Source organism: Protobothrops mucrosquamatus, unplaced genomic scaffold (assembly GCF_001527695.2).
Source record: "Protobothrops mucrosquamatus isolate PMUCROS unplaced genomic scaffold, P.Mucros_1.0 scaffold10, whole genome shotgun sequence".
Lineage (NCBI taxonomy): Eukaryota > Metazoa > Chordata > Lepidosauria > Squamata > Viperidae > Protobothrops > Protobothrops mucrosquamatus.
In genome coordinates, this window is record NW_015386397.1 from 1,291,986 (window position 1) to 1,318,228 (window position 26,243).

Sequence of the window (26,243 nt, forward strand, 5' to 3'; positions counted from 1 at the left end):
GTTTATAAAGAGAAAACAATACAATATACCAAAAGTTTTGTTTCAATAAATAAAACATTTGTCATTCTGCTTGGCAAAGCATGCTGAAGAGTACTTAAAATTAAACTTATTCAGGTAGAGTTATTCAAATGGGGAGGACTTCATACAGTTGTTGAAACAAATATGATTTTTTTTTTCAAAACTTAATCAGGCGACTATGGGGATTACATTCCACAAACTTTTTGTCAACTGTAAATACAATTCTGGGTTTCTTAAACATAATCTTTAAGAAATTGGCATTTTTCAAAACCTACTTATTGATGTTTGCTAGTTGGGAGCTACTTATAGTCATTCATTACCTACAAGTATAATTTATTTTGTAGGTGAGAAAATATTGAACACATTTTGATGGGCTATACCAGGGGTAGGCAACCTTGGCTCTTTTATGTGGATTTCAACTCCCAGAATTCCTGAGCCAGCATGGCTCAGCTTGGAAACTCTCATTTCCTCAGCATGGCTGGCTCAGGAATTCTGGGAGTTCCACGAGTAATAAAAGAGCCAAGGTTGCCTACCCCTGGGCTATACTGTACTTGCCAATTTAATCTCATGAAGAGGGAGACAGAGAAGAAATCTCTAGAGCAACCAGCATTTTACTCCCCAAATCATGATACTGTGCCACTGTTCGAAAGGGTATAGAACTGTACCATAAACTGTTGGACTTCAAAACCCATCCTCTTTGATCATCAGACATGCTGATAGGAGATGGAGTCCAGTGGCCACAGAAAAACTCAAGACTCCTTGCCCCTTGCATAGACTTTCATTTTTTAATTTCTACCCGATTCAGCAGTCCATTTTTCTAATACCTTTCTGAAATAGAATTCTGTTCAGCTAAACTAAGATTGCCATAAAAATAGAATAAATGCTTCTATGCCTTTATCTAGCTGCATGCTGGACACAGGTACAAAAATGAAATCTTTTCACCCCTTCCTGAAGCTCTACAGTAGGGGAAAAAAGCTTACACCAATTTCATTGATATCTGTCATTGAAACTGTTTAAGGCACAGAAATCTTGCCAGAAGCAACAACTCATGGCAACAAAAATATTCCTAATACAACTATACAGTATGCTGTGTAAGGCCATGTTACTCATGAGCTTATCTTTGGAACCATAACACAGGCACTGTTTTCATAAATTTCCACTGAAGAGGTTCTCCTCAGGGGCTCCTGACTTGTAATCAAGGGGGTCTAGGGCCCTTTCCCAATCTCTGCTTCACATGTTCTGTCACCATTGTTAGACATGGTCTGGATCAGAGAAGGGAATATATATGGGCAATCATCTCCAGCTAGAGGGCTTCTTGTCAAGGGGAAAGGACTGGAAATTCCTTCAAAGAAGCCATTTCCTCTACCCTTGTCCCACTTCCCTATACCAGGAATGCTGGTCAGAGATTTACAGAAAAAGGCACATGAGATGGTCTGACATTCCAATTTCTGTCTTTGTCATATCACTGGAGGCCTTCCCATGGCATCTTGGTGTTGTGGCTGTTGGTACCAAGGTCCAAAGCTGTTGATGTAGGTGTTAGAAGGCAGAGGAGGTCCTTTGCATGCCATGGGGATGTCCCAAAGTGGAGGTATGTTGGGAGAACATGGGGACAAAGATGAAGAGCTATGTAAATTATCTTCTTGGATGCTGGAGCCCTGCTTCATAATCTTTTTGAATTTGGAACGTTTATTCTGGAACCAAATCTTGACCTGGTTTAAGAGAAAATGGGTGCAAGCAGAGAACGCATGAACAGCTACAGTAAAATTGGGAGGAGTTTAATCTAGAACTTTTTGCATCTACATTTTTCTACTTTTAACGGCTTTTATTTTCTCCCTACCTAATGTTTCTACTCATAGCTATTTTAGACTGAAGAATTCTAAATTATTTTTTTTCTCATTGGTTTTGCAAGATGACTCTTGTTGCAAGATCCTTAAAATTTTTGAATACTGTGGTACTTTAAAATAACAAATGATATTGTTGTTGGATAAGTTGGAAATGCTGAAAGAAAGAAAATGTCATGCTCTTTAGATTCAAGATATACTTTTTAAAAAGTTTCTGAAGGATGATTTTTATTCCATTAGTTCTGTATCTAAGAAAAGTTAGCAGTCACCATACTTTCATCTTTTCAAGATTTTGTTCACCTAAATTTCAGGTATAAGCCACGAACCTAGCCCTAGGTAGACATCTATGTAAAAATGATGCCCATTGCTAAATCTGACATGAATCAGTTAAGTATATCTCTTGCCAAAATGCAAAGTAAAATTGAAATCAGCTCACAGATTGGAACAGTATTGCATACTGTATAGTACAGGCCTTTGGATATACAGTTCCAGCCTTTCCCCAAAGTTATGGCTTTCATATATAATGGTATAAAATATTGGAGTCACATAGTGCCTATATTGAAAAAGGCAATAAATTGCTTAAATCCACATTGTCTGAAGGCCCATTTCTTTTGCCGCAAACCTGCTTGAGCATTACAAACTGTGGACGTGCCCCTTTTGACAATGTCTACCCTGGAGATGTACCCATGTGGCACAAAGTAGAAGGCCTTCTCCTGTGTCATTCCCAAAGTATGTAGCACAGCCCCATAGGAGTTGCATTGGTCACCCAGTCCCCTTTCCTTTGGAAGTGTGCCCAAAACATGTATTTTTTTTCCCTGACTTGTAATTGATAATTAAGGTTTGCACTGGTTTTCATTTCTGCCTCTGAATTATTTTTGTACTCTGCATTTTACTGTTTGCTACCATCCTTGGATGCTCAGACTGAAAGATGACATGTTTGTACACACATGGACACACACACACACACACACACACAAATATAAATCCCCCTCACGGCCAAAGGTTGATCGTTGGGTAGCGTCTGCTACCTTAGAGTAGTGTTCTTGTCTCTTCCCTTCTGCTTTAATTCCCTCCTCTGTAAAATGGAAAACGGGAACGCCCCATTTCCCGGGACTTTTGCAAAGATCACCGAGCAGCAGGGTTGTAAACGTTTCTCAGGCAACCTGCTCTCACACGTCTTTTTCAGGCTCCCTGTTGCAGACTAACCCTAGCCGGCTCCTTCAAGCAGGGCTCCTCCCCCCTCCCCGTCTTCCCCCACCCCTAAAGCCGATTGCACAAAGGCATTTGTGGAAACATCGAAGGAGGGCAAAGTGTAAAGTTTGGTCTTCAGGGCATGTTAAGGAAAAGGAAAACTACAGGCGTCTGAAGCAAGAGACCCCACCCACTCTCCCCCCGCGGCCCTTGTCGGTACGGAGAAGCTACTTTTTCTGATTAGTTTGCAGATTTGGCTTGAGTGCCATGCCTTGCGTCAGATAAGAACTTAAAATGCAAAAAAGAAAATACAGAAGGTGAGTTTAGAATCAAGATAGCAAGCTTGCAGCTTTCTGAAAAAAGAAAAACATCTTTTAGGCTGGACCTTCTGGAAATTAAGCATTTTGGAGAAGGAGTGAGTTTTTAGGAAAAGGAATGTGATGTCAGTCTTTATCATTTTTAGACACTATGCATCTCTTGCTTTCTTCCTTCAGCTTTACCCTGCATTTGCATCTCTGGAATTTTATCTTTGGCATCTATTTCTTTTTTTAATGTCTCTGTTCCCTGTATGATCTTCCTTGCTTCACCTCTATGAACCAGCAAAAAGGAAAGGCTGTCTTCTAAACAAAACTACTGCTGAAGGGTGGAGGTGGGGGTGAGAAGCTAGAATTACAAGGAAGGGAATATTCTTAAAATGTGTTAAATTGTGATCTGATAGATTAGCTTTACCCCTTTCAAGTGGTTATTTTTTTTTAAGTCTAGTGATAAAGCTCTGCTTGTTATTCAGCCAGAGACAGTGATAAATACACTTACTTTGAAAACAAGGTCCTAGGTTCAAGTCTCAGCATTTCTAGCTAAATCTACCTGAGCAATTCCAAGTGATGTGAAAGACGGGTATTAAAAGGCCATGAGCTTTTCCCACTATCACAGTAAATCAATAAGTGCTGTGTGGCCTAAACCAAGATCCAGCCTATCATTAGCATAAGAATCCTTGGTATGTTTCATCTACAATGCTGTTTTCAGACTTGGCCATATTAAGATGTGTGAACTTCAATTCCCAGGATTCCCTAACTGGAATTCTGATTGGAGAATTCTGGGAGTTGAAGTCCATGCGATTTACAGTGGCTAAGTTTGAAAAAACATTGATCTATACTAACAGTTTTGCAGAATATTTAGATGTGCTTTTAGTTAGAACCAATGGGGCTAAAGCATAATGTTGCAGATCCTAGTGCAGCCAGTCAGAATTCTGATAATTCAATCCTTCTCATAGTTTTCTGCCCTCCCCCAGCAAAGATCAAACTGGGCTGTGGCTACTGAGCATGCTCAAACAACATTCATTGGCCTCTTTTAGATTCCCTCCATATTTATTTATTAAATTTATCTGCCACCTATCTTGCTGTTAGGCCACTCTAAGTAGCTTACAATAATAAATAGGAAAGACCTGTAAACAAAAGTAAAATAATAGAATAAAATAAACAATGAGCAAGAAACACAATGAGAATACATCAATATATATGTGAGCAAATCCTGTTTGAACTATCCAAGCAACAACCCTGCAAACTTCAGCAATGGAAGAAAGTCTAACATCATCAAAAATATGTTTGCTGTGATATAGATTTCCTTCATTCACACTCCAAAAAAGGTAGTCTAAACAAGGATTTGCTGCTTACATTGTGAACTCATCCCATTTTCATCCCCAGAAAACAGGTTTTGAAAGCTTTTGTACTGCATCAGAAACCAGCAAAGCCTGTGTGCCCAGAAGGAAATTTTCCGGACAAAGAAGATATGCGTTGAGCCCAGAAGAAGAGAAACCTCCCTGAAACCACCTCCAGCTCCTAATTTAAAAAAAGTTTATCCAGGACTTTTATTGAACAAGCCACTTTTACTGAGTTGACAAGCCACAATTTCATATATATAACACTGTTAGTGTTATTAAGTAATCATTACTCATACAGACCCTTAAAAGCAGAAGATATAACTTATTTGCCTTGGCCCGCACTTAACCTGCATCTTAACCAAAAGGCTGGGGAACCTTTTAATAGTAGGCAAATGTACTATATGGGTCAATTTTTTTAATTGGTCAGTGTTTCTCAAATCTCAGCAACTTTAATATGTGTGGACTTCAATTCCCAGAATTCTCCAGCCAGCTTCAGAGAAACAATTGAGAAACACTGCATCCAAGGGCTGGATCCCCATAAACGCTATTCAAATTGATAGTTTGATTTCAGTGAAGATTCGGAGAATAGTAGAAGGTTGTTTAGCAGTGGTGCACCTAGAAATGATACTTAATTTACTAGAAACATTACTTTAAGCCTTTCATGCAGAGAAATATCCTTAAAATAATTAGTAAAGTTTAAAAAGCAATTTTATATATAATTATACATAATTAAACAATTAAACTGAATCAGAGAATATTAAGACGTGTGGACTTTAACTCCCAGCATGTTATTTGGGGAATTCTGGGAGTTGAAGTCAACACATCTTAAAAGCTGTCAAGTGTGAAAAATACTTAACTAAATAGAAACTAGATTAAAAATAAGCACTAATAATGTGTCAGTGAGATACGGCAATGCTTGCTTATTTAGAGAAAAGGGTTCTAGAAATAGAGAAGTACCTCTTGTTTGTGGCCCAAAAAGCAGCCTACACCCCCAAGAGAAATTTCATGCAAGTGCAAGTTTTAGATTGCTGATATATAGCAGGCTACACACATCATTTTGTTAGCCCTAAACTATAGTGAAGTGAGATTTGCTGTCCCCTCTGTTGATCCCCATCCTAGTTTTGTTTCAAGTTCAATTTAGAAACAAAGTCTAGCAGATTTTACATTACCTGAGGCTGACCTTGAACAGTGCTGAGGTTTGTGTGTGTGTGGGGGGGGGATATTTCTTTAATGTGGGTATAACTGTAGTTTAAGCCTCACTCACATATGCACTGGCAATGAGATAAAGGCATGAGAATATGAAAAAAAAATTGATTATGACACCATGTTTGTGTTCCATTTAGGAACAAATGAGGAATGATCTTAATGTCCATGCAACTATTTATGATGGATAAAAATGTAAACTTTTGCACATCATATACAGCAGAAGAATCTATTTCTGTAGGTGCACAACATTGCTTCACATGAAAGTGTCTCCCTGGCCTTGTGTATTACCATTTCTATAAACTAGTTCTTCGTTGTGAAATATCTATCACACACCCATCCAGAAGCTAAGACGATTTCTTCAAGAACAGTCATAACCTGAGGAGTCTCTTGGGAAAAGATGATTGGCTGGCAATATTCTGTTTGGTTTCTGCATTCCAAGGGACAAATAAGTAGAAGAAGACCAAGCATCCACTTTTTGATATATCAATAGTAGATTTGTAAATGCTCTATCTGGAAAAAGAACATTTATTTATAACAATTCATAGCTTTAGAATTCTGCCATCCTGCCTTCCAAAAGCACATAGATTCCACCATTTTACTTGAATTTCTTCTTTGTCCAAATACATTTTTAAATGCCTGTGGCTAAGATCTCATCTGTGCCATTCATCTGTCTCAAATTATCTCTTTAAGTGGCTTAGCCATCTGTAAAAGAGGCAGTTGTGTGTGAGGGACTTTTGACAGCACTAAGTCTTGGAAGACTTCCAGGTCTTTCCAAACCATATCTTCAGTGACAACCTCCCCTATTCTCACAACTCATCTGTCCATCCTTACTTATGTCCTATTTTATTAAGATAGAATGCAGCGTCCTCTGGGAAGTGATTCTAACACGCCAAATGCTGCAGTTATTATCAACTTACTACATTGTACCCATAGAATCTGCTATGAAATGTTGATGTCTATATGAAATTCATTTCTATCTGTCTTTGGTACCTAACATCTCCTGTAATGACCATATTCCTTTCTTTTATCGATCAGTCCATATTCTATAACCACCATGCTCAGTTTCAGTTCTCATCCAGCTGATTGGAGATTTCCTTTCCCCCACATTTAAACTTGTTTTCCTAAGGTGATGTGTGTGTTTTTTCCAGGGGGTGTACATCTGAGTTTCCCAAAATTTGCTGATTGCAAATCCATTACCTAAGCAATGCTACCAGCCAAAATGGTAAAATAAACTATTGCAGTGTTTAAATTTGATGCAAATAGACTGTTCCATGTGTTATTTATTGTGCTACTTATTTCGTTACTTATTTTGTTTTTATACTGTTCCAAGAAAGCAATTTCTTTCCCCAAAGATCATAGTTTAAAAGCCATGGTGCAACAATTAAGTCACCAGGGAAGGGGCCAAAGATTTAAAATCAAAGAACTCTGAAGAAAATATAAGATAACCTGGGAAAGCCAGAATTTCTGAAATTTATCTACAAGAGTCCTTCTGCAACATCAGGTTAATTAATAATGTTAATTATTACTGAACTACAGCTCAGTAAGAAGTGTATGGGGGACTCTAGAATACTCCTCAACATAATATTAGCATTCGTACTTGGCCTTGAAGTGGGGAAAGCAAGGTTACAACAGCAGCTATAATAATAGATTGGTCTGAATGTGAAAAACATTAGCTATCATCCCTTTTCAGGTCAATTACCCATGAAAGTTAGCATGCAAGCAGATGGAGAAAAGTATAATTCTCAGAAGGCCTAGTAGGAGGGCCAACAGGGACATGGGCTATTGGGAGCTAAAGTTCAGTTAGAACACGATAAATCAGGTTCTCCATCCTTGATTTATAGTCTTTTTTGCCCACTTACTCCAATGGTTGTTTCATTTTTAAAGTCTAGAACAGAAATCCAGACTGCACCCTTCAAAAGCCAATAAAGGATAAAACAAATTTTAATCTCTTTCCTATCCATTGATTTTTTGATATCAAATATTCCTCCCAGTGGTTGTCATTCTAGATCGGTGTTTCTCAATCTCGAGAACTTTAAAATATGTGAACTTTAACTCCCAGAATTCTGCAGCCAGCATAAAATTTGCCAGCATGACTGACTGGGGAATTCTAGGACTTGAAGTCCACACATCTTAAAGTTGCCAAGGTTGAAAAACACTTGGCAACTTTGTTTCATCTACTAGATGGAAAGAGCTAGATTTAAGCAAGTCACCATCTTCATTCTAACTAATTTTACAGGCATGTTGTGAAGATTATCCTCATAATATATACTCTCAGAAAACAGGGACTGATGGGTAACAAGTAGAGAGTATAAATCAATAGAGCATCTCACCTGTGTTTGGGTCAAGCCCAGCTGTGCTGCTAATTCTGCCCGTTCAGGTAATGCCAGATATTGGGTTTGTTGGAAGCGTTGGTTGAGGGCCTGGAGCTGAAGGCTAGAATAAATGGTACGTGGTTTCCGGATTTTCTTCCCTTTTCCATTGATGCGGATTTCTCCATTCTCTATGATGGTTGATTTCTCCAGTTCTTTTGAAAGAAACAAAATTAAAGAGAAAAGTAAGATTCAATGTGTAGCTGAAGCCAACATCAATGGCTGCTGAACTGTTTGGTTTTAAGCGGACTTGAGATCATACCTGTGTCAATATTTATTTGCATTTTTTTCTAATAGGTGATTCAACATGGGGCTACTGACAGAATTGCTGGACAAAAACACCCCCAGTTTCACCTCCACTCCACTATGAAGCACCCTTGGGCCTTTTTTTTAATCCCTCAGTTTAATCCTCCTCATAAGATGTTGTTGTGAGGATAAAGTTGGAGAGGAAAGCACCATGTACACTGCTTTGCCTCCCAGAAGCAAGATTATAAAGATAATGGTGAATTCCTTGGATTTCTGACTTTGCAACTTCTTTGCCACTTTTCAGTAACAACAAAGCAATAAATTTCAGTGAAACATGATGCAATTGCCTATGTCAGATTTCTCAGATAATAACCACAAATGTTGTTTGGCAACTTACTATTACGATATAATTTGGTATTCAGAATGCACTCTGCATATGCCCATTTATCCATTTGTACACATAAATCAAATTCTAATTCTAAATGGAAAGGTACCAAGAATATCATATCTGACCAGAATACTCACCACTCATAATGGATATGATAAATGGTGGATAGGTTGTATGGAAATGTACTCTGTGAATGCTCAGAGGTCCTTGTTCCTAATTTACCAGTCTGAAAATTAAATCTATGTAAAGGCAAAATTTAAGACCCCGTGGTATATATACCTTTAGAGTAATGAATTCCAAAAACTTGACAGTTCTCAGCAACTGATAGTTCCAGTGAAAAAACTAAACTGAGAAACAATTTAGATATGGATGTACTTACAACTGACTGCTTCCTTTACCAAGAATGGATATTATTTATCTTTATGGACTCCTTTAATAAATCACTGTTTGATCTTGCCACAATTAAATAATGGGAATTATAGATCCCAACAAGAACACATTGACAGGAACCCAAGATACACAGTCATCCAGAAAACAAGTTTGCTACCGAATTCTGAATGATGATAATTCTTTTTACCATTAAAGAACTCTGAAAAAAATTATCGAATCATATGAAGATCTGGAAAGATAAGCTTAGTCCAAGGATATAACATTGTCTTGCTACATATTTAAGCCCTGATTGGTAGCCTTTTGCATCAGTTGGAGTTTACAAGTCTTCTTTAAGGGCAGCTGCATCTAGACTGTAATACAATAATTTAGACCTGGGCATAGATCACTCTGACTCCCAGGCATTTCTACCCATTTAGGGGTGTGTGTGGAGGGGAACACTGGAGATCAGTGACAAATGTGGATCCAGAATCCCCTAAATGTGCATGTACTGTCTTGGGGAAAATATAATTCTTCCCAGAATGCACCACCATGAACTATTGTCATGCCATTCAAGGATGTTTCTTGAATCACTATCGAAACAATTAGAAAGGAACTTTTAATCATTGGATTTCTATTTAAATGAAGGTAAGGGTGTACCCTGAATAAATGGCTAACATGGGAATTTGGGGGGAAAATTCGAGCTCCAGTAGATTTCCACCACAAATAATGAGTATAATCAAAGATTATTCAACAGAATAAATAAACAAATGCCTCAGAAATACTTGTGATCAGAGGAAAGAAATTTGGCAATTAAGATGTATATTCTTAGTTTACTGACATTCTGATCCAACAAACACATTTTTCAGAAAAGTGTTTGGCAGTCTCAAAACACTTTAGTTCAGAGGTCCCCAACCCCTGGTCTGTGGACCAGTACCAGTCCGTCACACGCCAGAAAAAGGCCACACAAACAAGCGAAGCCCCATCCGCAGGATGCAGGCAACATGCAAAACTCCAGGCCCTCCGGTCAGTGGAAAAACCTCCCTCCATGGAACCAGTCCTGGTGCCCAAAAGGTCGGGGGCCATTGCTTTAGTTGACTGCCCTATGCAAACATACGATGAAAAAGCACAGCCATTAAGAATGTAGGGAAGCAGGAATGCCATCATCCTGAACTGGCTTTGTGATATTCTAATCTGATCTGATTGGCTAATTAACAATATTCTTTCACTATGGCATCATCAAATTGGCCAAGTCATTTTTCATTGATTGAGATAACATAAGCAAGAAGGAGTTGTAGTTTAAATAACAAGAACATGTTACTGAAGTAGCTGTCAATCAGGCTGTAAACAATATGGATGAACTCACATAGAAAATGTTTATTAAGGTCATTTGATGCAGCACAATTAAATTCAATCTATTACAAAAAGCTTATCTTGTCTTAAAAAGAGCTAAGCCTTTGGGGGGGGGAATCAACCTGACATCACTTTATATTTCAACCTCAAAGATTCAAATTTTCTGGATTAAAAAGGAAGGAAGGAGCTGCTGAGAGAGGGGCATGGAACGAAAGATACAAGGTCAAAATTTAAAGTTAAAAAGTGTGTTTGATCAATGGCATTTCTTTTCCGTGCATTTTGATTTACTGATATAATTTGCTAAAAACAACAACAATGTGCAAAGAATCTAGCCTGTGTACTCAGTTCTTTCCAGCCTATTACATTTGATGAGCATTCCAAGCTTACTGCATTATGACAAGAATTCCTCATTATCCTCTGTGTTTTTAAAAACCTGCTCTTTCCCCAGGAGAAAACAATTGAGCAGAAGAAAGCAAGCCCACAAAATGCAAACAGTTTCAGAGAACAGTTGTGGCCCAGTCAGAGACCTTGTTTTCCCTCATCTCAGGGTTTGAAACTGTGTCAGGGGAAGAAGAAGAAGAGATCCCTCTGCAGGGCTGCCTTTAATTCTCACCAGTGCAGATTTTAATTAAGAAACTCCGCTCATGTACAAAGAGCAAAACTCTTCAGCTTAAGGAAGAATACTCCCTAGATGCCTCAGTAAACCACATCCATGTGCTACTGGAGAAGCCACAATAGAGGAGAGGACGCAAAGTTTTGACAAGCTGAAAAAAAATATAGACACAGTAGAAGGGAATCACAAGGTACTACTTCCTTACAGATAATAACACTTTAAATTTTTTTTTGAAAATTTGCTTTTCTGTTTTTAAAGGCTTTTTGCATTGCCTTGGTTTACAAAAAAAAAAAAAAAGCATGATCCTTAAAATGTAAGTTTTTTTCTTATTTTTTTTTTTTTTGCTATCTTTCAGTTTAATATGGACTTTCAACATGGCTTAAAAGAACAAAGAAAATGCAAGTGAAAGAAATCAAAACAAGGAATTTAATCCATGCATAATCATTATTTCAACCCTGACCACCATGTATCCTTAACAAACCATTTACTCCAGACCAAATGTAGACTTCAATTGCAAAACATAGCTCACCCCTGGGATTGGTGCTGCCCCATTGCTGAAATAAAAAGTGCATTGATGGGATCACACCCGTACAAATAATTTTCAGTCCTGGTAAATTCTTCTATTGCTGGAGAAATCAAGCAGGCCTGGATAAGTGGTTATGTGCATAGACACAAAGCCTCACCTGGAATGTAATTCATCCCCATTCTGGGGGCAGCAGTGGATTTGAATTACCATGATCCCCTAAGCACCATCATCTGGGGAAGTCTGGGAGTTGAAGTCCACATATCTTAAAGTTGCAAGATTGAGAAACTCTGCCCCAAAGAAATCTAATGAGCACTCCAGATTGGAAAAGGCTGGGTCTATGAGCACGGAGACCTAGACAAGTGTATTCCCTGCCATAGAGACCAACTGAATAATGTTGGGCCACCCTATCTCACAGAGATATGATTGTGGAGAATGGAAGGCGACATTTAAAGATACCTCTTCTTAAGCTTCTGTCCTGAAAGAAAGGTGCAAGGCAGAACTAAAAAAAAATCACTCAGGCTGTCAGAGAATTTGCTGTACTACAGCACTTAAGGAAGAAAATAAACTACATTTATAATTACCCTTCTAATTTAATATTAGCATGTGCTTTCTTTTAAAATTGCATCCCATATATTAAAGCAGTGGATTGTTTTTCCCCCTCTTTCTCAGCAACTTTTTATTTGATTGAAAATCTTGATGATGTTTCAGTTTTTCAGAGCATTTTGCAAATCCAGGCATCCTTCCTTAAAAGTAAAAGTTTTCAATGCATCTTACATCCAGATGAGCATAAATCTAAGTCTGCAAAATGCATAGGACAAATAATATGCAATGGTTTTTTTTAAATAACCATGCATAAGATGAAAATCAGCAAAGAGTACAATTCCTGATAAAACAATGGTTACAAACCCACAGGAGAGCTACATATTTACTGTATTTTAACACCATGAAAATAAAACTAGTTTTGTTTACTAAGCTGCAGTTAATTGAACCACAGTTTATGGAACTGACTTTTTTGGCATTGTCCAACTCACTGAACTGTGAATGAACCAAAACACTGGCTGGATTCTTGTAGCATCATTTACCGAATTAACACTCTTGCCTAACACATTGAACTACAAGCTAAACCCACAGGACAGCCATTGCCACAAATACAATGGTTCAAGGGAGAAGTGAATGCTGTCATCCCATCTATATGACTACCTTTCCTTACTGGGTTGTTGGAGAGCCCATGGCCCAGATATTGCTGAATTATATTTCATAGAGGCATATCTAGTATGATCAACAGTAAGAATGTTGGAAATTACAATTCAGCAATTACACCTGATGGGAAGTAAGCTCTTCATCCCTAGGGTAATTGGATAAAACTATCACTAACATAAAATTATAAGATTTATTATGCTAAGTATTATAAACACGATTCTTATCTCACTCAATAGAAAGGTAGCAAATACAGCCAATAGTATTAATAATACAGCTTATTCAAATTTAGCAATCAAATTGACTCAGACATCTTGCATTGGACCAGATTCATACAATCTACGCTTGCCAGCTAATATTCCTACAAAGCTAGAGTGTGCCTAATTTCCTAATCTTGTTTGGATTTTTATCTTAATCACTTTAATTGGCTCATTTTCCAGTCTTCCCCAACCTGATGACCTCCAGATGCGGTACAAAAAACAGAACCTTTATCCTCAATCATGATCACCATGGTGATTTTCCTTGGAGCTTGACATTATGACTTAATATACTAGAGTTTTCTGTAAACCAGAAGTACCCAAGGATGGACTTGGTGTTGCATGCACAACTCTTGGAAAAAGTTATGCCTGAAGCTGTGTTCTCAAAAGTAATGGGAGGAACAATCAAAATTGACACTGAGATTATAATGAAAATAAGATTCCCATATATTTTCTAGTTTCATATTTATTTATTTGATTCAGTCACATAATAACGGAATGCCTTTGGAGGCTTATGGGGGCCTCATTGGCCCTGGGCCTTAGGTTGTAAACCTCTGCTTTTCATATAGGCAAAGCAGAAAGGCATCAGCAAGTGTAAGGGGCAGACTATCTGAAGGTTTAGTAACATTGAAAGGACAACTTCTACACCTATAAAGGTCAGACCCATTGCTAAGAGAATAAAAGCTTGTAATCTATAGAATGACATACTGATTATTTGCTAAATCCCAATAAAGACCCAGCACTGTGGAGTTTATGACCAGAATTCAAAGTTATCCTAAGCTGACTGTTCTGCAAGCTTTACCCAAAAGTAATTTCCAGAAGGATGAAGAATTGGAGACTTGGTGGGTGTCATAAGAATATGTATGTATGCACTACAAAGTTGATTCATGTTCCAGTTAAAGTGAATGATTCATGTTTAAAGCAGGAGACATTACTGGAGATGATTAGGACATGGGCAGAAACAAAATCAACTTTTCCCTTAAGAAAAAGAAGGGGGAGATAAAGATATGGGGAGGGGGAGAGAAAAGCTCATGTCACTTTTAAGATGCGTTTCAACATTGAGGGGAGAGGAAGGAATGGCTACAGAGCTCTGATGATCTTACTTCTGAGTAGGCACATCTACTTAAGGTGGCTGCTGTTATGTGCACACTTACTTGGGAGACAAGCCCTTCCCCAAACAAATCAATTGAGTAAAAGTATTTAGACTGCATTAAGTGTTGCAATCCTAGGCAAAAATTATGTATGCTATAAAAAACAGCAGGGCAGAAACCAGAAATCCATCTATAGCCTTTCTTCGTTCTTCCCAACACGGACAAGAATACAAAGGAAATATTGTTTTTGTAAGTTTGTTTAAAGTGTAATTACATACTTTTGAATGTTATTGTCTACCTCCTTGGAAGACATTACCTTCAAAGGCAGATTATATAGTATTTAAATAAAATCTCGTTTACTACGCTCTGAACACAGAAGAGAAAGTCAATATTACAACTGAGATGAAAGCTGACAGGGGAATCTCCTGGGGAACATTAAGTATGGGAGTGCTTATTTGCAGCCAATAAGTATCAACCCAAATATTTTTATAGCATCTCAACGATGGCTGGGTGATGCTATTAATCTGCCCTGCAGAACAGATGTAGGGGAAATACTGGAAGCCAGCTAAATTGCAATTGACTCAAACCCAATAACTGGATTTGAGTTTGGTCAGTTTAATAGGCTCGCCCTCTCTTTTCCTTTTATTTACCTTGTCTTTCTGCCTAATCGTCATCATCATCATCACCATCATCTTCAAAACGTGAGGGCGACATACGTGTCAAGTGAGCATTTGATGATTTCAGCCAGTTTGATATTCCCAAAAGATCTACTCTTTAAAATACTACTCTTTAAAAATAAAAATAAAGAATCTATTAAGTGAGGAATTAAATGATTCAATTTGATTGGCATCGAATCGATTTAAACCGAACTAATGATGATTAAAAGTGGATTTCAGTAGTTCTAGCTGCTGGAGGAGATGGTGAAGGGAGAGTCCGGCGTTGATCTATCTAAACGCTAAAGAAGCGGAACAGCTTAAGAAGTCGCAATTTCTTCCCCAAACCACTTTCCCCTGAAGTTCGGCCCTATTTCTGCGCATACCACCACTTTCAGTGAATTAATCGACAATGCTTATCCAAGGCGGCCTTTACTCATAGGGACTCTCACCCCCTATTTCCCCCCTTTGCAACTTGGCTGGCGTTTGCCTTTGCTGAATTCAGTCGGGCGGGCTTATTATTGTTGAACAAACTGACGACACACGAGATCGCGATACAAAAGCCCTAAAACTCGAAGGATTCTCTCGAGCTGGCTGGGAATCAATTAAAAAGCAAACTCAAAAAGCTCCGGGTTCTGTTAATTTGGCGAATCAACCTGGGGTGTGAGCTGAACAGGCGCCAACCTCTTCCACGCAGCCCGCGGAGAGCGGAGTTTTAAAAGATACATCCGAAACCCTAAAGGAATAATTTAATTTAAAAATCAACCCAAGACCAAACTCCGAGACGCCTGGCCCAGTGTCTACCCTAATTAAAAAGATAAAATGTAATAATAATAAAAAAAAAGAAAAGAAAAAGGAGCGCCACACCTCAAACTGGTTCTCTGGAAGAAAAGAGAGAGATCGTTCGAAAATCCGCCGGGCTGGAGCCGGACCTGCAAACCCCAGAGATTTAATTGCAAGCAGGGCGAGACATGCCCTATCAAGTTCAACGGGACTCCCCTTTAGCTAGACCCAAATTTCTTCTTTCAAAATTTAGGTATTGACCTGCAGGTTTGGTTCTATCAGTTACACCATTGCATTTAGGGCTGGCTAGTAAGTTTGTGTTTCGGGATGGGGTGTGTTTTTTCTCCAAACTACACCAGCTTGAGAAGCCCCCAGAAGGGTGAGAAGCTAAAAGACGAGGGGGGGGGGAGTGGAAGAGAAACCTATTGAATTATGCATTTATTCTCTTTTTTTCTTCTTTCAAGTATATTCAGTCTTTGTAATTATGCATACAGTATAGTAGTGTCTCATATGCACAGAACAGGGTTGTGTGTGTATAAAAGCAAATTATGAAAATTGTGTCTGCGACAATGCACTAGGACCTCATGCTACTTGACGACCTCCAAAGAAGGGTTTCCTTCTGCAGCTATTCACACACACACACACACACACACACACACACACACACACACACACACACACACACACTTCGATTGGAGAACTCGGATTGGAACTCTGATCCAACCCGAGTTCTCCAATAGCTGGAAATATCAATGCAAATTGGTTGTTTTTGTCTGTTATCCATCCGTGGACTGGGAGGAAATCATTGGCCAGAACCCTTCTTAATCCTCAACCATGTAATGCTTAGACACTAGCTTTTCCTAGGGCATCTCCCAACCTGAGTAGAAAATCAGAGGGGACAGTAAAGAAGGTTTAAACGCCACCCCTCTTTCGTCTAGAAATAATCTTGTGTAATAAAGAATTATTGGAAACTTGGAAACTTGAATGCCTGCGCTCTGTTTTGTAAACCGTCTGTTAGGTTAATAATAATGTCTTCTCTCACAAAACACGCCTGCTTTTTCACTGTATTATATAAACTGTTTCTTAACCTCTTGGGCTTGGTTTGGGGTTTCCCCTAGTTATTGTTTTTTGAAAGGAACTCTATTGTCTGTCAGCAGGCTTCTTGGAATAATAAGGACAAGAATAATATGCCCGAGACAGATAATAGAAACCTTGTGAATGCGTGGGAAGGTGAAATTTATAAGAATGCTAAGTGAAAACTGGCACGTTTGCCCCCATTACCTCCATTTAATAACTGCTAATTACTGTAAAACTAGTGTCAGATACAATAAACTAATATGCATTTAAATAAATTGCCAGGCACTTAGCTTCTACCAGCTCACCTTAAATTATACATCCCTTTACAAATACGTAAAAAGTAAAATTTGTTTGGCAGAGAGAAGATGAATCTGATGGTTGGTATCTTCGCTAAATAAAACTGGAAACCGTGTCCCTTAAAGGAAATCAAAATCAAAGAGACCTTAAATTTTTATTCGCTGATCTACCTGAAACGTCGATTTCTAAATCAGCTTTTAATTAGGGAAGATTGAAGATTTAGCAGTAACTTAGAGCTAAAACTCACTAAAGGTAAAGGTAAGAATTAATAGGGAGTTAAAATTTTCCACTGCATCAGGCAGAAGAATAACAGAACAGAAACGAGGCAGATGTGCCAGGGACACTAGTATCTTACGCAGGGCGGTGGGACATCGTAAATCCGTTTGAATTTTGGCTTCGCGTAAATTAAAGAAAGGTCAGTCCAGGTTCCAAAACTAGACTGCGTAGCCTTACCAAAGTGAGCTTTTTCTTTGTGACTCACAACGTGTCCATTTCATGGTTCGGGCACCATGACTCCCGCTCCTTTGGGTGGGGGAAGGTATTTTAAATATCTTCAGGCCAGCATCGCTTCTGAGTTGCACGGTTCACCTCAAGCGACCCTCAAGCGCTAGTGGGCCGTGGGTGTATTTCAAGGACGAGTCCAAGGGCCCCAGCGTCCACCTGTTGCGGGAAGGATGTGTACATATATACATATACACACACATACATTCTATTTTCTCCTATGATTGCACGCATATTTTAAAACAAATGCGGCGTATATTTAGGGACCAACCTCTTTATATTTTGCTTGTGTAGAGATGCTGTCTGTATAGCTTCTTTTCTTAGAACCCCACACTTGCTTGCTATTATTTATGGCCGTCTAGCAAACCTATTCGAGATCCCTTCCAGCTTAATAGGGCCTCTTCTCCAAAAAGTAAAAAAACGAAAAACCCGCACAAAACTGTGCTATGCATACAGCACAAATCCAACAGGTTTGTTGAATTCCCCGATGAAATTCAATTTCTCAGAGAAATTCTACACAAGCTGGTTCACTACCCCCCCCCCAAATAAAAAAAAATCGGTAAGGATTGCAATGATGACACGCACTGAGAAAAAAAAGGCCTGTGAAATGAATTTGGGCTTGTTTCCGAATAAACAGGTACTGGACGTCGCCCTTCATTTGCCTCAAAGATGCAACCAACTTAACAAACAACTCTCATGAAGACTCAGCTTATTATATGGACGAGGCCATTGTCTCGATCGCTTAAGTTGTTGCTAGATTTCCCCCCCCCCCCCCCCAGCGTCAAATCCTGCCGACTTCCTTGGTTTATGGCGTCCTGGCCTCTTATCCAACCTATGTTTTTAAAGTGCCCTGAGAAGACATTTGAAATGCTTATGAAGACTCCCACAAAGGAAGAAATAATTTATGGCTTAAAAAGGGAAAGACACAGAAATAGACAACCTGGTACCTTCCAGCTGTGTTTGATTTAAACACCCATCGACTTCAACCAGAATGATTTTTAATGGCAAAAGATTACGAGTGTACCAGATGGGTTACCCATGTCTGGAGGAAATCCACCTCCTTGGACAGTGGAAGGGGATCGTCACTTCCTGCTCTTTTGATCTTTCGATAAACTTCAAGCAAAAACTGCGCTGAGTTCAGGCAAAGCACATTCAACCAGAAGCGAACGGCCTTTTATTCAGTAGAACTAACTTGCTGGGAAATACGCTTAGGAGTGCAGTCTAGGGCTGCGTTCCTACTCGAATCAAACCATAATAGGTTTGTTTGGGTTTGGTTAGGCATTGTGCGAACCAGGAGTGTTTTGTTCAATAAACCACGGTCACTCTATGGTTTAGCGAATGGATCTGGCCTAAAAAGAAAAACTCCTACGGATTTTAACACGTTTAGTTATATTGCTCGGCCGATATAACATGAAGACCGGCTCTCCACCACTGCGGTGAGTGACGCTAGACTAAACCTCGTCGGAGAAAGTTTCTGTGGCTGATACATTGTCTCAGCAACAGCTGGATGGTGCAGTAAATTGCGAGGGGGAACAGACCCTCCGCGGCGAGCTTCTTCCGAACAAACCTGGAAAACATCGGCAGTTAAAAACGAAGCGCCTTGCCTAGTCGGATCCACAGACCGGAGTGAAAATTAATACGGTTCCTAAACTCAGTGTCCCCTAAATGGAGATCGTTCAACCCCTTCAGTGAGTGCGCACCCACCACAACCGCGGTTAACCTCGCTGCTTGGTTTGGGGATATTTGCCGTGGACCCCCCCCCCTTTCCCACTCTTCAGGTTCATAACGATTAATAACTGCTAATTAATTAGCTGCCGGTGGGATCTACTGTCTCGCCTTTAATAGTTTTACTTCCTCAATCAAAGGAGCAGCAAGGGACCACTTTCGCTGGCTGCTGCGTTTGGTTTCAAATAGTAGCAAGACGCTTTCTCTTTTACTTGTTTGTTTGACAGGTACCAATTAAAATAAAAAAAAAATTATATAGTACAAGTAAATAAGGGACATTTAATAAACACCTAACTTCATTAGGGAGCACGAACTGACATTACTAATCCAATGATTCCTTTCTCTGCAGAAAGAGGGCAAGGCTATTTCTCCACAGAATGAAGAAGGGTCTCTTTGCCTTTCACCAACTCTGGAATGCATTTTGCTTCCAGTATTGCCAGTACTGCAAGTAAATCACTCTTAATAATGCTTAAATTAAAACCTCCTGTTTTTATTTTGGCAGGGAAAGATGTCTCGCTATATATCTCTAATGCCCTTGAGTTCCTTTTATCTTTTTGACAGTGGTTGGTTGCTGAACAATTCTGAAAATTGACCGTTTTCACATGTGTACAGCCTTCATCAAGGGAAGCTAACAAGAGCTTCCCTTAAATCTGACAAACTAATCTCATGGAATTCTAGGAAAGGTTTCTGTGAAGTTTGGACAGGTGCTGGTGGGTGCTGGTGGTGGGGAGAGACAGATAGCCTAGGGGTTATGAATTAACCTTAAAGTCAGAATACCTTTAGAATTAGAAAGGGGAACACTGGTCCGAGTTTTAAATATAGTTATAGTTACTATAGTTGAATAAAGTAACCTTTTTTATATTTTACTAGTGCATTCTAAAACATTCATTATTTCAGAAATGGAGGGGGGGGAATATATACAGTATATATATTGAATATACAGTATATATATTGAATAAAATGCCATCCTTTAGTGGAAGAAGAGATTGGCAAGAAAGAATTCCTATATCATTAGACTAAGTGTCCTTGAACATAGGCCAGGAAGAAAGTTCTTAACAAAGATGGTAGAAAATAAAAAACAAAAGAGTACATTTTCTGTGCCAAAAGATAATGAGTAGTAACCTCCAATCCAAAGTGATAAATAGATAAATGTTTCTAGGAACATTCTGGAAATGGAAAGTATATTTTTCCTTGAAGGGGAATTTGGGCTAGAAAGCTAATTAAAAAGTATACATAAGTGGAGGGAGTAAAACAATGTAAATTGTCAGGTGCAGATATGGCATATCCAATTCAATTTATTGAATGCAGGAACTTATAGAGATTGAAGTCCAAAACTTGGAGATGAGACCAGATTTAGGGTTAAGACTTAAGCCAGGAAAAAATAGGGCTTAATTCCTGTTCATCTAGAAGCACTATATCAAGAGGATGGAAAATAGCCAAGCAGTAGGGGTGGGAAGAGACACTTTGCATATATATTAACAAAGGTTTCAGTCCCATACCATCTACCTTTGAGCTGCTATTGAATTTTTCCAGGTGACTTCCTGAACAATGTCTACCTCTTGTAGTAAGTTATTTATAGAGCAATTCAGTGTACCTGGTTGTTTGACATAGCTATGAATACCAGCAACACAACAGAGCAGTGCCCAGAGGCATGTTCAATCTAGATGGGCTGGGGAGGAAAGGGAAGTTTCCAGGAAGGATATAAACAAATGCAGCAGGGAGAAATGGTCAGAAATAAATGACATATCATATTTAAATTGCTTGGATCATCATTTGTCTGGATTAGTCTCTTCAAAACAAAATATATTAAAGGTGTCCATGGTCTCTTACGCAACCTTGAAAGAGTACCACAGGCATGTAAGTCAGTTGAAAGCCAAGTCTCAAAGCAGAATAGCATCCAGGAACCAAAGTTGCTAAAGCAGAAGTTTTCAACCTTGGCAATTTTAAGATGTGTGGTTTTCAGCTCCCAGAACTCCCCAGCCTGCATGCTGACTGGTGGCAGCATGCTGCCTGCCTGGGGAATTCTGGGAGTTGCAAAACACTGAGCTACAGGCATGCTCCTTTCTCATTTGGCACTATTCAGAGAGGTTGCAATGCTTATTCTCCCCAGCTGGCTAGGCCAATTTCTGTTCCTCAGTCTGATCCTTCCCATCAAGTTTATTTTCAGCATGACCAATTTTACTGTTTTCTTGCATTTTTGCACCAGTTCTTCCATTAAGAGTTCTGAAAGCTTGCACATTATTTTGTCATTGCCCAACTATGCATTAAAATCCAAACTCTACCTAGTAACCTTTCCCAACCTAGTGTTGAATTGGTTGATGAGCAGTGCTCATCATGATCAGGCAGGCTGGAAAGCAACATCCCAGTTCCTAAAGGAGAGATGCCAGTGAGATTTCCTCCTCTGGCTGCTTGAGCATCTGAGGTGCATTACTCAAGAGCTGCCAGTTTTGCCCCCAAGAGGACTGCCCTTCTCCTCCTTCGATCTATGTGCCACTGCTTCAGTCATGGCCCTGTGAAGTTTTGATGCTGATCAAATGGATCCCAGGAACAAGTAATTCAGGAGGAGCAAGACTATTTCCTCCTGGGGATAGGGGTGAGGGGGAGAAAAGCAGAGAAGGGAAACTAATGCTGCTTCTTTGGAAAAAAAACTGGTGGGGGGGGGCGAGAGGAAGAGGATAAATATTCATTGAAAGAAGTTTTTGAATCACGTGCAAACTATTTCAGGATCCATATGATAGCTTAGTCAAGTTAAGATCTGTCCCTCTAATTATACAATCTAAGAGTGGCATAACACAATGGGTTGTAATTTATTTCATCGCAAAATTGCTTTCATTTTCTAAAAGGTCGCATTTCTGAATAAAATGTTGCACTGTGTTTATTATTTTTCTCTTAGCTTAAATTACGTTAGAGCCTGCCAGTAGAGCATGCAGGGAAGAGAGACCCCACATAAGTTAGACTACTATCCCATAGATTCCTCGCCGGTACTTGTAAATAATTGTGCAGTAATTAAAATGCTTGCTTCAACTCAGCTTCGTCTAAGAGCGCTGCAAACGAAATGGCGGGCAATGCAGATTTTATACTGAGTAAATGCAATATATATATATATATCCCCCTGACACTTTTTGGAGTGGCCTTAAGTTTTCGATCCACATTTGAGTCGCATTCCCCAGGAGGAATTGGGGATTCTTTCATGCCAGGAGGAGAGGCCAAGGCTGGCTCTACCCTCTTTGCGAACAATGGAACGGGGAAGTCTCGGCTAAATTTGCGACCTCAGATTTATTTTCGAACTAATAAACTCAGGTTAACTTCTAATTTAAAAAAGGGCAATTCGTATCTTTCTCTCTAACTCGTAATCTGCATGTCAACTCGACTCTCCTCCCCCCCCCCGCCCCCAAAAAATAAACCTGAAAAGGAAAGGAGCAACATTATCTGTTAGTGGCGGACATTAATACTGATTTATTCCATTCCCTCCTAAGGCTTTGAAAACAGCACATTTCTGCCCACATTCCTTCAGCCTTTTCCTTTCAGGGGGTGCTGCGCTATAACTCTCGTCACTCCTGAGGCCATGGGCCTCTTGTCTCGGACAAGGAGAGTTGTAGCCCAACCTTTCGGTGGCTCGAGGAAGGGGCTATTCTGGACAGGTGTTCAAGGGTGATCTTACGAATGTCGAAAACCTACCACCCAGATAAAATAACGGAGATTGCATCAACCCCCGAATGGGGCGAGGGGTTTAGCCGCCCCGGGCTTGCTTCCCACCCCTTCGCCCAAGCTAGCCAGCCTCCCCTTACCCGTCTCCTCCAGCCTCGTCCCGTGGCCCAAGACGCTCGAGGTCTGCTGGTAAGGCGAGTAGGAGGTGCCGTGGTGGTGGTGATGGTAGAAAGCGTGAGAGCTGCCACCGGCTGCCCCAGGGTAAGGGGGATATGCCAGGGGTCTGCTGCCGTAGGAGGAAGCAGGAGGAGGAAAGACACCGCCGTCGTGCGGAGGCTGCTGCGGCGGTGGCGGCGGCGGCGGCGGCAGCGGATGCAAGGCTTGGAGCGAATATGGAGGCGCCAAGGTGGTCGGGTGTTGCTGCGGCTGCGAGGGCTGGGGTTGCTGGTGAGGAGAAGGCGGAGGACCCAGCCCGAAGTCCAGAAAAGCCGCTTTAGACGGGTCCGGCGGTCCCAGCAGGCTCTCGGCCAGAGAATTCATCGTCATCATCAAAAGGTCTGCGGGACTTTCCGCGGCAGGACAAGGAGAACGCCCAGGCGCCGCCGCCGCCGCCACCGCCTCATCCACGGCCCCGGCCACTACCGCGTTTCGAGCGATCGGCGGCGGCTACCGCTACCAATGTTGCCGCTGCCAGACAGCTTCATGCTCGAACAGCGCCGCCTCCTTAGCCCTTGGTGTCAAGCAAAGGGAAGCTCCGACGTCTACACTGCCACCTGCAGCGGCTGCCGCTCCGCCGCCTCCTCGGGCCCTTCCGTCGCTCGCGTCCAAGCAACGACGCCCGCTCCTCGCCTTCTCCCTCAAGCTCCCCCCGAGCGCCCTCTTTTCTCCACGCCGGGTCCCACAAGAGAGGAGGAAAACCACCGAGGGGACGCTTCTCCCCCACCCCTCCCGTCTCGCCCCCTTCTCCTTTCATCTCCGAGCCCGCCCCTTGCCGCCTCCAATTGGCCCGCCCGCGGCGTGATGTCACCGAGCCCCTGGGGACCTCCCTTCCAAAGCTTCGCCCTCGCCAGCCGGTCGAAAAAGCCGCCGCGTTCCCTCTAAAGGTCCGCCCACCCAGCCGGCTAAGCAACTCCTTCAGCCGCCCCCCACCCCAGGGGGGAAGGCAGAGGGGGAATAAGGCGGTGGGTTGGATGGAGCACAACAGGTCCAGGCACGTCTATTTTTCTCACCTATATTAGAGGGAAAGGAGAGGAAGTCAAACTTCAAATGTTTGTCAACCCTTGGACTAGGCGGAGGACTATCTAAAATTCAGGGGAAAACGATACAGTAGTTAATTAATACCGATGGGGGAGGCGGAGGAAGCGAGCGTCTAAATATGAAACGAGTTTATCAACAGGTCTGGACAAGTTCTCCCCTCTCCGCTGGCCAATTCCCTCTAGAAATGTGAAAAGGAATCTAGATGGAATGTTTGTCAACACATTTAAGATAGGATAGGATGGGGTTTCTTTTTTTCCTCCTAAGAGTCACATATGACAGAATAAAATAATTCAAGGAAAAAGGGAAGGAGATTGAAGCCACCGAGTTCTTTTCTCAATTGCTTCCCAGAATGGGACCTTGACAGGGCCATGAAAAAGAGATCATGGTCACTGTGTGGTCTCCTCCCCTTCCCCCTCCCCCCTCCTCCTCCCTCCCTCCCCCCCTCTCTCTCTCTCTTAATGAATCGTATTGACTCTACCATTGGACTGCTGGAAGAGGACAGAGGGCCATCAAATTAAGGGTTGCACCAAAGCAAAAGTCTTCATGATAAACCAAAAACCCTGAATAGGATTTTCATAGTTAAATAAACTTTGTCCCAGGTAGAAAAGGAGTATGCACATGTGACAATAAAAATTGGAGGATACAATCTCACCCTTTTGCATGCTGGTAATGATGTGTGTGTGTGTGTTTGATAGGCCATATCCAACCATTTTGTGAATGGGCCCATAACATATCCTTAGAATTCCAAATGTATTCACTGGCCTAAATTACAAGCAAAAAGATTTTTCTAACGATGAATGTTAATTGTCAGCTATACAACCTTCCATGTGAGGAGGTGGACTGTTCCTCATTGTACAGATTTATGCAGTATCTGGATGACCACCTATCAAGGTTACTGCAGTAATTACTCTTTCACATGAATTGAACCACATGAATTTTGAAATGTCCTTCTCTACATCAATGTCACCAACCATCATTAATCTCAGTCTAGACAAGAAAATTAGGCAGACATTATTCCAATTGTTTTAAATATCTTTCCCAAATCAAAACATAATCCAGAATTTGTAACCTTACTTTTTTTTGTAATATATTTTATTATTTTTTTATAGTTACAAATCTCTCATGCTTAGTAAACAATATGTTGTCTGGGTCCACATATTCATATAATAATACATTTTCCATTCCTATTCTCTGCTCCATTTTTCTAGCCATTTGTAAAAAGTATCCCATGTTTGAAAGTATTTTGTTTCTTCTTTCCTTTCATTTTCAATATAAGCCTGTCCATTTCCGCACAGTCCAGAATTTTCTTAATTATGTCTTCTTCAGCTGGTGTTTCTTCATTTTTCCAATGCTGTGCAAATGTAATTCTTGCTGCTGTTAGTACATGTAGTATTAGATGTATACTTTCTTATCATAGTTTTCTGAGGTTATACCTAAAAGAAATAATTCCAGCTTAAAATCTACATGTTTTTTTTAACATTTTCTCTAACCACATATGTACTGTATTTTTGATCAGAATGTTTTTGCTTTAGGGCAAATCCACTAAAGGTGGTAGTACGTGCCTGGTTTTGCCTGCATTTCCAACAATTGCTAGACGTGTTTTTAAACATTTTTGCTGACCTTGCAGTGGTAAATGCCATCTATAAAACATTTTATATAGATTTTCTTTATAGGTAGAATTTGTAACCTTACTTTTGAATCTCTAACATTAACCTGGTATACAGAAATTTAGCAAAGTATTTTTGGTAACTGAATACTTTTTCTACAAAACAATAATAGTGGTGGTAGTAGTAGTAGTAGTAGTAGTAGTAGTAGTAGTAGTAGTAGTAGAAGAAGAAGAAGAAGAAGAAGAAGAAGAAGAAGAAGAAGAAGAAGAAGAAGAAGAAGAAGAAGAAGAAGAAGAAGAAGAAGAAGAAGAAGAAGAAGAAGAAGAAGAAGAAGAAGAAGAAGAAGAAGAAGAAGAAGAAGAAGAAGAAGAAGAAG

General features: G+C 40.3%; 1 protein-coding gene across 1 annotated transcript; it reads right to left on the reverse strand.

Annotated features, from left to right (window-relative positions):
* Nucleotides 1-561: 561 nt before the first annotated feature.
* On the reverse strand, nt 562-23,549 carry DLX4 (distal-less homeobox 4). The gene is made up of 3 exons (XM_015810387.2): nt 23,144-23,549; nt 8,244-8,437; nt 562-1,727 (listed from the first exon to the last, which is right to left on the reverse strand). Exons 1-3 carry the CDS (start codon nt 23,547-23,549, stop codon nt 1,476-1,478), a joined length of 852 nt encoding a protein of 283 aa, XP_015665873.2. The 3' UTR covers nt 562-1,475.
* Nucleotides 23,550-26,243: the final 2,694 nt, after the last annotated feature.